This window comes from Apus apus, chromosome 1 (genome assembly GCF_020740795.1).
Source record: "Apus apus isolate bApuApu2 chromosome 1, bApuApu2.pri.cur, whole genome shotgun sequence".
NCBI lineage: Eukaryota > Metazoa > Chordata > Aves > Apodiformes > Apodidae > Apus > Apus apus.
Genome location: NC_067282.1, coordinates 135,331,929 through 135,344,576, shown reverse-complemented (window position 1 = coordinate 135,344,576; position 12,648 = coordinate 135,331,929). Strand labels below are relative to the sequence as shown.

The following is a 12,648-nucleotide window of genomic DNA, read 5'->3' as shown; positions in this document are numbered from 1 at the left end:
CCTCCGGCCCGGGGCTGCGGGGACCACCCGGCCGGGACCCCCGTCCTGCCGGCCCCGCTCCGCCCCGCCCGGCCCGGCCCCGCGCTGAGGTAAACGGGGGGCGGGTGAGCCCCGCGGCGAGGCGGGGGGTCCCGGCGGAGCGACGCGGGGTCAGGGAGCCCTTGCCCTCCCCCCGTGGGACGGGCCAGCCGGTGGGGAGCTGCGGGGAGCTGGGCCTGTCGTAGGTTTGGTCGGTCAGCCGTTTGGGGACAAAGTTTGGGAATAAAGGGAGGGTTCCTTCGCCTAATCCCGGAAAGGAAGGAGGGCTGCGAAGGGGAATCGCCACTGCCTGCTCCGCGGAGTCCTGGTGCCTGCCTCTCGCGCTTCCAGCTCGGCTCCTTCTTGTGATGGTTGCGAGGGTCTGGGCAGGGGCTTTCGGCAGGGGTCCCGGCTGCGCTGCGGGGCCGGAGCCGTGAGACATTAATGAGTCTCCACGGTCTCTCTGCAGACTGACCTTGGTTCAAACCAGAGAAGCCAGATAGATTCTCCAGCTCCTGAAGGATGCGAATAACTTAGCGCTTCGTGTTCTGCTACCCACCTGGGCACAGCTGTCTCCTGGAGGAACAGCCCGAGGGACTGATCTGTTGTACATCACGTTACTTTACACCAAGCTTGCAAGACTGTTCTGCAGCCTCTCTTCGTGCAAGGAGTGTCAAAACAGCATCTTTTGTTTCTGTTGTGAGCTGATACCAATTGTTCATTTAAAAGTGACGGTCTGAAAGAGGGAGGGCACTGTAGTATAAGTAGTCACACAGTGACATTTAATGTAATAGCTGGTGGTGCCAGGGGTACCTAACCGGGGCTTGTTGCTGCAGTGCACAGGTGACATATCTGACCAGGCTCTCTCTTTCTGCAGTGTAGAGTGAGCCCTGTGGAGACGCGCTAGAGGGACCACCCCCCATTTCGCATCTCGCTGAGTGGACTATGGTGGCAGGAAGATGTTGGCTCGGAAGAGTATCATCCCTGAAGAGTATGTGTTGGCACGGATCGCTGCCGAGAACCTGCGCAAGCCGCGCATCCGCGACCGGCCGCGCAAAGCCCGCTTCATCGCCAAGAACGGGGCGTGCAACCTGGCGCACAAGAACATCCGCGAGCAGGGGCGATTCCTGCAAGACATTTTCACCACCTTGGTGGATCTGAAGTGGCGTCACACGCTGGTCATCTTTACTATGTCCTTCCTGTGCAGCTGGCTGCTCTTTGCCATGATGTGGTGGCTGGTGGCTTTTGCCCACGGTGACATGGACCCAAGCACAGAAAGCGCTACGAACAGCACGAAGTGGACACCTTGTGTGACGTGTGTCAGGTACAGTACGGTCAGTGGGATGAAGAAAGGGGGGGAAACAGAGCTGCCTGCTGTCCTGCCGATGCCTAAAATGCAGCTTTTGGTTTACATGAGCCATTGTGTTTGCTTGAGACAGTTGAAAAGTGCAGTTCCTCTAGACTACGTAATTTCAGCAAGCCTTCCAGGCTTGGAAAATACTGTACTGTAGATTTCTTTGATTCCTTACAGGATCTGAAAGAGAGGGAGACCTGCTGCTTTTCATGTGTCTCCACACTCTGTGGGTAACATACCTTGCCTGTCGAGATAAGAGCCTGCTACAAGAGTGGGTATGTGTTATATGTATTGTAACGTTGTCTACGGCAGCGGGAGCATCCCCAGCCTGGTGCAAGCCGCTCGCCGTGCCAGCAAAAGGAGGCAACCCCAAAAACGGTGCCCTGAGAGGCAGGGGTGCCAGGCAGGACTAGTGAGAAAAGTACCACATTGGGCAGCTGTATGTCTTTCAAGATATGACTCTCATGGGACAGCTAAAGATGGGGTGTTCCAGAATACCCTGATGAAGCCATAGGCCAGCAGTTTGAGAGAGGAACAGTTTCCATGGCATGCTTGATCATGTCAGAGGGTGAGAGCTTAAGGAGCTACTAGGTTAAATGTCACCCATTAAAGTGTTTCACTCGCCATCCCCAAAGCCATGACAATTTTCCAGGCGCTGGTAAACTGCCACATACAGACGTAAAATAGAAGAGCTTGTTAGTTGGAGGAGGGGGTGAGCAATAAGATCGCTTTGTCATCTCGTCAGTAAAATCTCTTTTTATAGCACTAGGTTTTTAAGCAGAAAAATCTTGACTTTGTATGATTCAGCTGCTGTTACACATTGCAGAGCTGTGAGAGGCTGGTGGGGGCCGCAGGGTCCACTGAGACATCAGAGTATCTGCTTCACTTTTCTGTTTGCTCTTGCACATAGTTTCAAGGCACCACATTTGAAGGGGCACTGTATCTGGCTCATGAGGAAGTGGAGAGTTCTTTCTCCCTTTGTTTTTGATGTTTTTCGCTAAATTAAAATTTTCCAAGCTAAAGGAATTGGGTATTTTTCCAAGCTAACCTACACCAGGTTGAGGGGTGGGGCAGGAAGGTGGAGGGTACTGTCTAATTCCTTTCGCAACAACTGGCCACAGCAGGTCCCTCTGAAAGGAGACATCATGACCCAGCTTGCGCCCGCTGGGTTGTCACCCCTCAGCGTTTCTGGGATTTGTCCAACTCAAATTAGTGATTAGCTACACCCTGCTGGCTCTTCAGAGTCAGCTGGGGAGACATCCCTCCATTTGGTTGGCAGCCCCCTCTGCTTGGCCAACCCCAAGGGGTTCCCCACAGGGCTCCTGGGTCACCTCATAGAGCTTAAGTGACTGCCAAGGTCTTTGTGCCCCTGGGACAGGACAGACCCATGGCTGTTGCTCTGCCCCTCGCTCCCTCCCCATTGCACCTCTTGAGGCAGCCCCACACCAGCGGTTCTTCCAGGCTGGCTGCCAACCTCTGTGGCAAGGACAGCATGGAGGGCTGTGAGAAAGTAGAGCGAATGAATCGATGCAGCTTTCTGGGGTAGCACATGACTAAGAACACATCTTGCTCCCTTGTGAGAGTACCTGGGGTGATTCAGCCAGCAGCTGCTCAAGTGTCCCATGTCCAAGCCATGGAAAACTTTTTTCCTTCACAGTGAAATACTGCATCTTTTAAAATCTGGCTACTACTATGGAAAAAGTCATGAAATAGCAACATGATTGCTGACATTTTAAAGAATGGTGAGTTGTAGGATGCAAAATACATTTAATACTGCAATGATATGTATGCCAAAATAATGGCAAATATTTTTTAATCTACGTTCCTGAGGTCTAGGCTCACGGATGTTTCAGGAGAGCTTTCTTGGCTAGGTACCATTACAGATTTACAGGAAGCCTGATTTTGAAAAATCTAACCAGTGTCTTGAATTTGCACAGTGCTTTAATATTTCAAAGTGACTGCAGAAATTTCTAAGTCTCACAGCTCTTTGTCTCAGAAAGCAAAAGTTACCCAGAGAAGGAAACTGTTACACAGCTCTGAGGGAAAAGACCTGGGGATAGTGTGATTTGCAGTTTCTGGCTTCCTCTTCATATGATCAAAACACTGTACAAACTTGCTGCTTCAGTTACTTTCACTGTAAAAAGGTGGATTTTCTCCACAGAGCTTTAAGTTGAATTAAGCTGAATGAAGTTTAAACCAGAACTTTCATTCTTCGTGTAATGAAATATTCATGAACATAGGAAATAATTCCATGGATTCTATAAATTAACACCTTCGTCCCTGATTTCTTCAGAGCGAAATGGAAAAACAAACCCCTTAATACAACGGAATCTGCCAAAGATTAAAAAAAGCAGAAAAAAAAAAGAAAAAAAAGAAAAAAAGAACAAAGTTCTTTCAAAGATGTCTTTGCAGAGTCTGGCTGGTTTTCTGAAACCAGAACTGAACTTTTTCACTCTACATAAAATTATGCCTTGTTTTGCTTATGCTCTTTTATTGTCTTCTCATGACTACAGGTTCACTGAAAATACAGTTAGGGAAAAACAAAAGAAAATGGTATTTTAAAAGCAGATTAACTGAAAAGCAAATCGAACCCAATAAATAGTTTAGAACCCTTTTTTTCCATAGGTACAGCCATGTTGAGCATGGCAGTGCTTCAAATGTTGATGGATTGTTCTGTGTTAAAAGGATGATACTCGTTTGTGTGAGACCAAACGTGCTGCAAGTCTACCAGATAAACGCTGAGGTGCTGATTTTAGACATAAGAGGCTTTGAGGAAAGAAGTATCTCATTATAAAAGGAAGTTAAATACCCTGGTATTTGCAGGAGATATGATACTGTGGACTACTATAAATGTATTTTGGACAGTTTGTGAACAGCAGCCTCTGATGTCCAGCACTATAGCACATTAGTGATATTTAACCTAAACCACACTTCTACAACCCACTTCTGTGTTGAAATTGTCCAGCTAGTCGTGCCACAGCAGTGAGCCAAACCCTGGGTCACAGCATTGTCCTCCTGCAAGGATGCGTGGAATGAACCATGGAGGCCACTGGCCTCTCTCTGCTGCCTGATCCTGCAGGTTAGTTGCAAGGCAAGCAAGGGTTTGGGAAGTGTCACCAGGATGGGAGTGTCCCCCTTCCCTCCAGGAAATCTGGACAAGGTGGGTCACAACTCAGGTAGTATGAGTGAAATGCTGCAATTTTCCCTGTTTCCTTTCCCAGCACAGGCTGGCGTGCCAGCAGATTGCTCACTCTTGCCAAAACCACCTCTTTCCACCAAGAGCTTCATGGGATGGAAAAGGTGGAAAGCCCAGGTGTTACAGCACTGATAACTAACATAGTGGGTATCATGTGTTCCTGAACAGAAGATCTAGTGACCTTCTCAGTGTCACCTAGTGTCACAGATGGTCTTTTAGGAGCTCAGGATCTGAGGTCTTCCCTGTCACTGTCAGATACTGCACTGATCATACGAAACGAGTCACCAAGCATGCAGTGCTTTTGCTGGTGTTAACAGAAGGCTTAAATATACCAGGACTGTATAAATAGGTCCTTAAGTTTGTTTCCAGGAAGTCTATGTTAATAGCTTCTCGATTTGTGTTTCATGTCATTAGCGTTAACTTTGTTCAATCTTCTCCAGGTCTTTCACCTCCGCTTTCCTCTTCTCCATTGAAGTTCAGGTGACCATTGGTTTTGGTGGCAGGATGATGACAGAGGAATGTCCCTTGGCCATCACGGTCTTGATCCTGCAGAACATTGTGGGTCTGATCATCAACGCTGTCATGCTGGGCTGCATATTCATGAAAACTGCACAAGCTCACAGGCGGGCTGAGACTTTGATTTTCAGCCGGCAGGCGGTCATTGCAGTTCGAAATGGCAAACTTTGCTTCATGTTTCGAGTGGGAGACCTGAGAAAGAGCATGATCATTAGTGCCTCAGTGAGAATCCAGGTAGTGAGGAAGACTACGACCCCTGAAGGAGAAGTCATACCCATTCACCAAGTAGATATCCCTGTGGATAACCCCATTGAAAGCAACAATATTTTCCTGGTGGCTCCCTTAATCATTTGTCACATCATAGACAAACGGAGTCCTCTGTACGATATCTCTGCAGCTGACCTTGCACTCCAGGACCTGGAGCTCATCGTGATACTTGAAGGAGTTGTAGAAGCAACTGGCATCACGACGCAGGCGAGAACCTCCTACATAGCAGAGGAGATCCTGTGGGGTCACCGCTTTGTGCCCATCGTCACCGAAGAGGAAGGCGTGTACTCAGTTGACTATTCCAAGTTTGGCAACACTGTCAAAGTGGCAGCGCCGCGTTGCAGCGCTCGGGAGCTGGACGAGAAGCCATCCATTCTTATCCAGACCCTGCAGAAGAGCGAGCTGTCCCACCAAAACTCCCTGAGAAAACGCAACTCCATGAGGAGAAACAACTCCATTCGGAGGAGCAACTCCATGCGGAGAACCAATCCCTCCCTCATTGTACCCAAAGTGCAGTTTATCACACCTGAGGGAAGCCAGAGTGCCTCAGAAACGTGATAGACAGATTGGTGTGAGGTCAGTGGGCTTTGGAAGGAAGAGGCACCTGTTGTGTGTTGTTTATTTTGTCTTTTACTTAAGAAAATGAGAACACGATGCAGAAAAGAACCATGCAAGAACTATTTATTCTTACTTACTGAAAGCACCACCTGATGACATTAGGCAACACTTAAACACTTAGTGTATGAATTAGTAAAAAATGGCACGTACACTAAAGAAAACACAGATCACTCATGTAACATAATGTGTATTTATACTTGTTTTAATGGCACTCTTGTTTTTTAATCCTATTTTTCCTATCAAGAGTCACTTTCATATCTTCCGCTGCTGGCTGTCACAAAATGGTTTTTTTTCATATATAATGGGTTTCCAACCTGCAGGCAAAAGTGAGTGTGTTTTCAAAACTGCTTCATTCAACAGCTCCCACAGATTTTGTGCAGGGTATTTGATTATCAGTCTTTTGGGGGTAAATTCCTTGTTCTCTTGAAAGAAGCAGCTAAATTAATGGAATCATAGAATCTTAGAATGGTTTGGATTGGAAGGGACCTTAAAGATCATCTAGTTCCAAACACCCTGCAAGGGCACCTCCCACTAGACCAGGTTGCTCAAAGCCCCATCCAACCTGGCCATGTGGAAAGACCAGTGAAATCATTCCTCAATGATTTCTCTTCAGTGATTTCACTGGAGAAGAGCCAGTATTTTACCTTCAGTTTTCCAGACCTTTTCTTTCCATTGATTTATGGCAAAGGCATTTAGAGAGCAAATTCAGGTCCTCCAAAGTGACCTGACAATCCCACAGGAAAACTGGTGCCAGGCAGCACCAGCAGAAAAAACAGTGAAAAAATGGCACGGCCTCTTGCAGAGCACTTCTGTTCTTCTCAGGGTGAGATACTCCACTGCAGGACACCAGGCACCTGTAACTTCACTGTAGCCCAAGCTGAGAAACTCAAGTCCTCCTGGCTGCCATCTGAGCATCCATTTCACTGAAATTGTTCAAGCTGAAAAAGGCAATTGCCTCTTCAACATCCTCTTTATATCAGTGGAAGACTAAATCCTGTCTTGTTTTCTCTTATAGATTCACACACTGAAAGGCAACAAGTGTACTTCCTTCACTTACAGTATTTTTTGTAGGATCAAGTCTGTTTGCTTCAGCAGAAGGTTACTTTTTGCCAGTGGGAATTAATGAATGGGAATGAGAGGGAATCATGCCAATAATATTAAATACAGTATTTTCAAAACTATGTGAATAATTTTCAGGGGGACTTGGGTGCTGCTAGTGAATTACTATTTTTCAGCAGTGTCTCACCTGTTTTTTTCTAGAGTATGGCATTGAGAATTGGTGGCAAGCAGCTTTTCTCTTCAAATTAAAATGGCCATTTGATATCTAGAGCTTTCCTAAAAATGACATAAAAAGTTTTTCTATAAGAATAAATAAATGTATAGCAATGAATTGTATCACATTTGGTAATGCTAAATTGATGCATACTTTTTTCCTCTATGAATAAGAAATATGATTCTAGACAATTTCCTGTTTACATTTCTTACAAAAGTTGTCTTGCTGTGTCTGTGGCTCAAAAGAAGCACTATCCTTGTACTGACTCTCCAAGCCACTCAACCACTTCAATGTTTTGTAATTTAAAATAATTTTCTTACTCTTTCAAGGTATAATAGTCAAAAGCAATGCTGAATTCTCATGGTGTTTGAAAGTCAGTTTATCATAACTTGTATGGATGATTTGCAGGCTTCCTGTGGTGTTGGGTGGTGGCACAGAGGGGCATTGCTCTGTAGTGTAGGCTCCCTACATTTGGAGCAGGTGCTCTCCAGAACTTAATCACTGACAAAATACTTCATCTGAAGCAAGAGCGGAAACTGAAGTTTCTGCTGAAAGCTTTTGTTCCCTGGCCTACCCATTAATGTTCTGGGAGGATGGATGGTGAACATCTGGATATATTAATCTGTCCATTGTGTGTCCAAACAATGAACATCTATAGCTACCAAGAAGAGTCAAAGTGAAGCATACACATTTTTTCTCTGGCCTCTGTTTCCAGGGCTGTGAATTTGAGGTTGTTTGATACGTGGTCAAGGCAGGTGCTTTACAAAAGCAAATTTTCTACAAAATAAAAAAGTGATAATAATTATTTCTTCCGTCTCTGATTTTTCCCTATTTCCCTTTTTTCCTTTGTATTCTCCATTTGTTCTTCTATACTCTTGGGCCTTCTTGTCTCCCCAACTTTTCCATGGTCCTTTTGAGTAATAGTTTTTATATTATCTCAATATTCTCTCAGTATTTCAGCTGAGATTTATTATTATTTTTTATGCACAACAATGTTCTCATTTTTTCCTTAAGAACACTCTTCCTTCCAGTTTTTATTTTACCTTCTTCTCTCTCTCTGATTTTACACCTAACGTACTCTCTTTCCTGTGAGGCTATTACAGGGATCTTGGTATTTTGAGATAACACTAAGACACCTCAGTCATATGCAAGGTTGCTGAACAAATGCAGGAGGCAGACCCTTGTGTCATGAAAGTCATGTTCAGATGGGCTGTGCTCCTGCTCCTTGCAGAAAATCCCTGAGTGCAAAGCCCTTTTCTTCAAGTTTTCCAGTCCTGGAAGGGGCCAGCAGCAGAAGCAGTCTTAAGCTACCTGTCTGGCCACGGAGAGTGGCAGGGAGGTTTTGGGGCTGGGAGCAGCTGTCCTCACTGAAGGACAGTTTTCAGACCCAACTTTGCAGCATTGTGCTGACTGAGAAGGGATGAGCTGACAGCATCACGGGTCAATATGTTTTATTATTTATTCTCTCTGGCATCTTTATCAGGTAAAAAGGGCTTTATTTTAAATTTGAACTTTTCTGTGTTTAAAGTACACTGCCAAGTTAAGAATGACAGTTGAGAATTCTACCCAATACTGCGGACAGTTCATGCTGACATTTAAGCATCTGTTTCTCTCATTGATCATGTAGAATTTAGAAAATAAGAAGCAATAATGTATATGCATCATCTGACTGCCATCCTTTCACACTTACTTGTGTCCCTACCATCCCCCTGTAACAAGATGTAACTGGGACTGCATTACTTGACACTGCTTATTCCGTGCATTTCATATGCTCTGGCTCTTTGAACAGCCTACCAGACAGATGTTGCTGGGAAGCAAAGCTATTTCCTAAGAGTAGAAAAGGGATTATAAATTCCTTCCAGGACAGGCATAATATCTGGGGCTGCATTTTATTTTTTTCTTTCTAGCCTTAACTTAAAGAACTTCTCTGTTTTAAACAGAAAAATGTCAGTAAGACCCTTTGTCCTCTCTTTGGACACCCAGGTGGTTTAGAGTTAACCATGCTGGGGACAGAGAGAGCAAACAAACACAGAGAGTGCTTACAGAGGATACAAAGCTTAATACTCCAGGGTCCAAGCCAACATCTGAGTAATAGGATTTGGAGGAAACTTTCCCTGTTGGCAAGTTAGTCTGCAGCTGTCACCTTCAGGATTTCAAGCACTCTCTTTTGAAACATCTGGTGCAAGCCAGGGACAGAAGCAGCACCCTAGCATGGGTTCACCCAGAGCAGGGCAGGTAGATCAGGTCTCTGCAGGAGGTCTGGCAGACCACAAGCACAAGGGCTTGTCCCTTCCTCCCACCCAGGCTGATGCCATCAAACCCTGCAGTGAAGCCAGCCCCTGGAGACCCCCAGGTGCTGCCAAGCCTTGCCAAGATGGTCACTGAGGGCTGATCATACCTCAAAAACTGGCTTCAGGGAGGAGTCCTCAGTGCCCATGGCATGGTGGAGAGCACTGCTGAACCAGACAGAGCTCAATGTGAGGTCTGGGGTTGCCTGCTGGAGGTGGTAACCTGGCTGATTGGAGTGGCTGGGGTGCTCAGCACCACAGGCAAGGCAGCAGAGTTGCACTTCGAGCCGAGGCTGGACCAGGGCTCCTGTGGATGCAAGCAGGATAGGAGCCTAAGCATTAAAAGCTAATGGAAGTGGCATCCTGACTCAACGAGTAATAACTAGGGGTATTTTGGGTGGCCTGGGGCTGTTGGATGGACACTGGTCACCTGTCAGGGCCATGACACTCCTGCCCACTCAAAGCGTTGCTCTTGGACACCCTTCAGTGCTCCCAGCTGCATCCTGCTCTGCCTACCAAGCCCCCCTAAAGCCTGCTGTGAGCCACACTCAGAACATTTCCACAACAAGTAAAATTATCCCCTTCCTGAGTATTGTGTCATGGGCACGTGTTGCACCACAGCAGGTTGCCCTTGTGAATACAACTGCTTGGCTCCATCCACAGAAGGATTAACCCAGATTTTCTGGGACATTGAAGACATCGTACAACAAGAGAGTGAGAAGTATATTCAGATTTAGTGACTACCTCATGCGTGCAATAGGCCTTTACCCTAACACCACCTCTTACTGTAACCCATTGGCTCATGTCAGTGGCACAGGACTCAACTTACCTCGCAACCACTTTGAATGTATTTCAAAAAACATGTGCCTTTATCTGTATTGCATGAAGTTCAGGCAAGGAATCATGCTTTTTCTTGTCCATCTGGAAAGCAGCATGCACACGCCATTCTTGCTGACTGAAGAAATATGGCTAATTCTGCATATCTTTTTTTGTTTGTTTTCCTTCACAAACTGAGATTGAGGACATTTTGTGAAACCAGTTTCCAAGCTCTCCAGTGACTATTATTAGCAAATGCTTGTTGCTGCAGGCTGAAAAAGTAGTCAGACCAGAAAGGAACTTTGGAGAAGAAGACATTAAATATTATATGATGAAAGGAATAAGGCTTTCATTATTTTTAACAAATTATATTCTCTGCAGACCCTGATATTTTCAAAACATAGGTGGGGGTTTGGAAGGCACCATCAGTCACAGAATCAAAGAATACCAGGTTGGACGGGACTTCAAGGATCACCTAGTCCAACCTTTCTTGGAAAAAGCAAGCAATAAATCATGCCCTGCTAGACTTGGATTTTGTGCTGTGCTGCTACTAGCAACATGCCTTTGTAGCCCCAGCACAGCATCCTACAAGTGTGTGTCAGCCTGGTCTCCAGATGCTTGCAGTCACTGAACATGGTGCTGGGGATTCATGGTGAGCTGGGTGGTGGCTGATTCCATGAGCTCTATGGGAGTGATGCTGGGGCTTGTGGGTGTGGGGCTGGAGGCACCAAGGACTCTGTCAGTGCCCTGGGTTGGTGGCTTGTCCCCAGTAGCAGACTGGGAAGTGGTGTGGCTTCTCAGGTGCTTTGGACAATGTCCTTTTCAGGAAGGTATCGGTCTTCATGTCAAATTGATGGGGACACTCTTGCTGAGTGTGATGGATGACAGTGAAATACAAAATGATGGAGTAAGTTCCTGCTTCTCTAAACCTGATTTCCTGGTCTGTGTTGCCTGCATAGCCAGGTGAGAGTTAACTTTTTCTCCCCCAAATGCTTATGTAAAATAAATTTTCCATATATGTGTGTTTGCATCACATCCAGACTAATATAAGCTGATAGGCAAAAACTTCTAATACCCCTAGCATATTAATAATGCTTCTCAGCCCTATCTCTCTGAATTATGTTTCCTACTTCCCCTTAAGAATTGCTTGAACTTGGAAGAAAAAAGATTTCTCATATGATAACTGGGCAGTAAAGATAAAATGTGTTCCCACATTCCCTTATTGGATAGTGTTGAGAGATTTAGCCTGCAGAGATGAGATCAGTGTTGTCCAAGAGAAATAACCACAGAGACTGGGGCACTCACAGCCAGGACACATCGTTAAAAGAAATATTTTAAAGTACTAAGTACTCAGTAGGTTTCTGGCTGAGGACTCTCCTTTCAGACAACTGATGAGTTATTGGCTAGCAGTGAAAGGAGTATACTATGGCCCTCAAGACATACTACAATGTAAGAAAGACAAAATCCATGCATTTAAGGAAAACATTGTCCATATTTTAGTTATTGCTACCAATAATTTTAACATTTAGGTTGTTAAAAATTTAAAGAGATATACAAAAAAGCAATGGATTATCTCTTAACCTTTAACAAAGGTTTAACACCTTTGTGGTTGTTTTTTCTTTCACTCCAAAAAAAAAGAATTGATTCAACTGAAGACCTTATTTCTACCCATAAACATACCGTAGTTTTCTAAAGAATACATGTTACAATCAACATACTTTTCTGGGCTCAGCGTAGGAATAGCTGTGCATGATGTCATGGCCTGTGCTTCTCGTGAGGTCAGATGGGATGACATAATGGTTCCTTCTGCACTCCACATTTATGAAGAAGGAGGGTTAATGAGTTTTGGTCAAGAGAAAGGCTTCTTCTTCTTAAAAAGTCTTACATTAATCTCCAGCTGAGGAAACAAACATGGGGGGGGGAAACAAGACAAAATCAACAAGGTTAGACACCTACAAACCTACAAAACTGTTGAATTATTTTGACAAATGCAATTCAATGATAATTACGGATCCTTCAAAAAGTACTGACAAATGTCCCTGGGTATGATTTGTAAAAATTAGGCTATCTTACTATGACAGGAGTTTTCTTTGCTTCCTACTGTTTTTAAATTTTGGCTTAGTAGGAAGGATGGGAAAGCCAGCTTCTGTGTGGACCAAAGTGAAATTATATTTCTTGGTTTTATGGTCTGAGTTCTACTGCAAGGATCATTAAATTGAGGAACGGCACTGAAATGACTGCAAAGGGCTGTTGTGGTTTGGGACTCAGTGTCTTCCTCACCCAGGGAATATCTGTGCTCTCC

The 12,648-nt window shown here is 45.2% G+C and overlaps 1 protein-coding gene across 3 annotated transcripts; it reads left to right on the top strand.

The window, feature by feature from the left end:
• The first annotated feature begins 259 nt into the window (after positions 1-259).
• On the top strand, positions 260-8,047 carry KCNJ8 (potassium inwardly rectifying channel subfamily J member 8). 3 transcript variants are annotated; one of them, XM_051615150.1, is made up of 3 exons: positions 260-717; positions 901-1,342; positions 5,009-8,047. In XM_051615150.1, the coding sequence occupies exons 2-3, from the start codon at positions 978-980 to the stop codon at positions 5,907-5,909; spliced, it is 1,266 nt and encodes a 421-aa protein (XP_051471110.1). In that variant the 5' UTR covers positions 260-717; positions 901-977; the 3' UTR covers positions 5,910-8,047. The 3 variants fall into 3 exon arrangements, with proteins under 3 accessions (XP_051471110.1, XP_051470272.1, XP_051469400.1); XM_051614312.1 differs by having other exon boundaries at positions 896-1,342; XM_051613440.1 differs by having other exon boundaries at positions 260-1,342.
• The last annotated feature ends 4,601 nt before the right edge of the window (positions 8,048-12,648 follow it).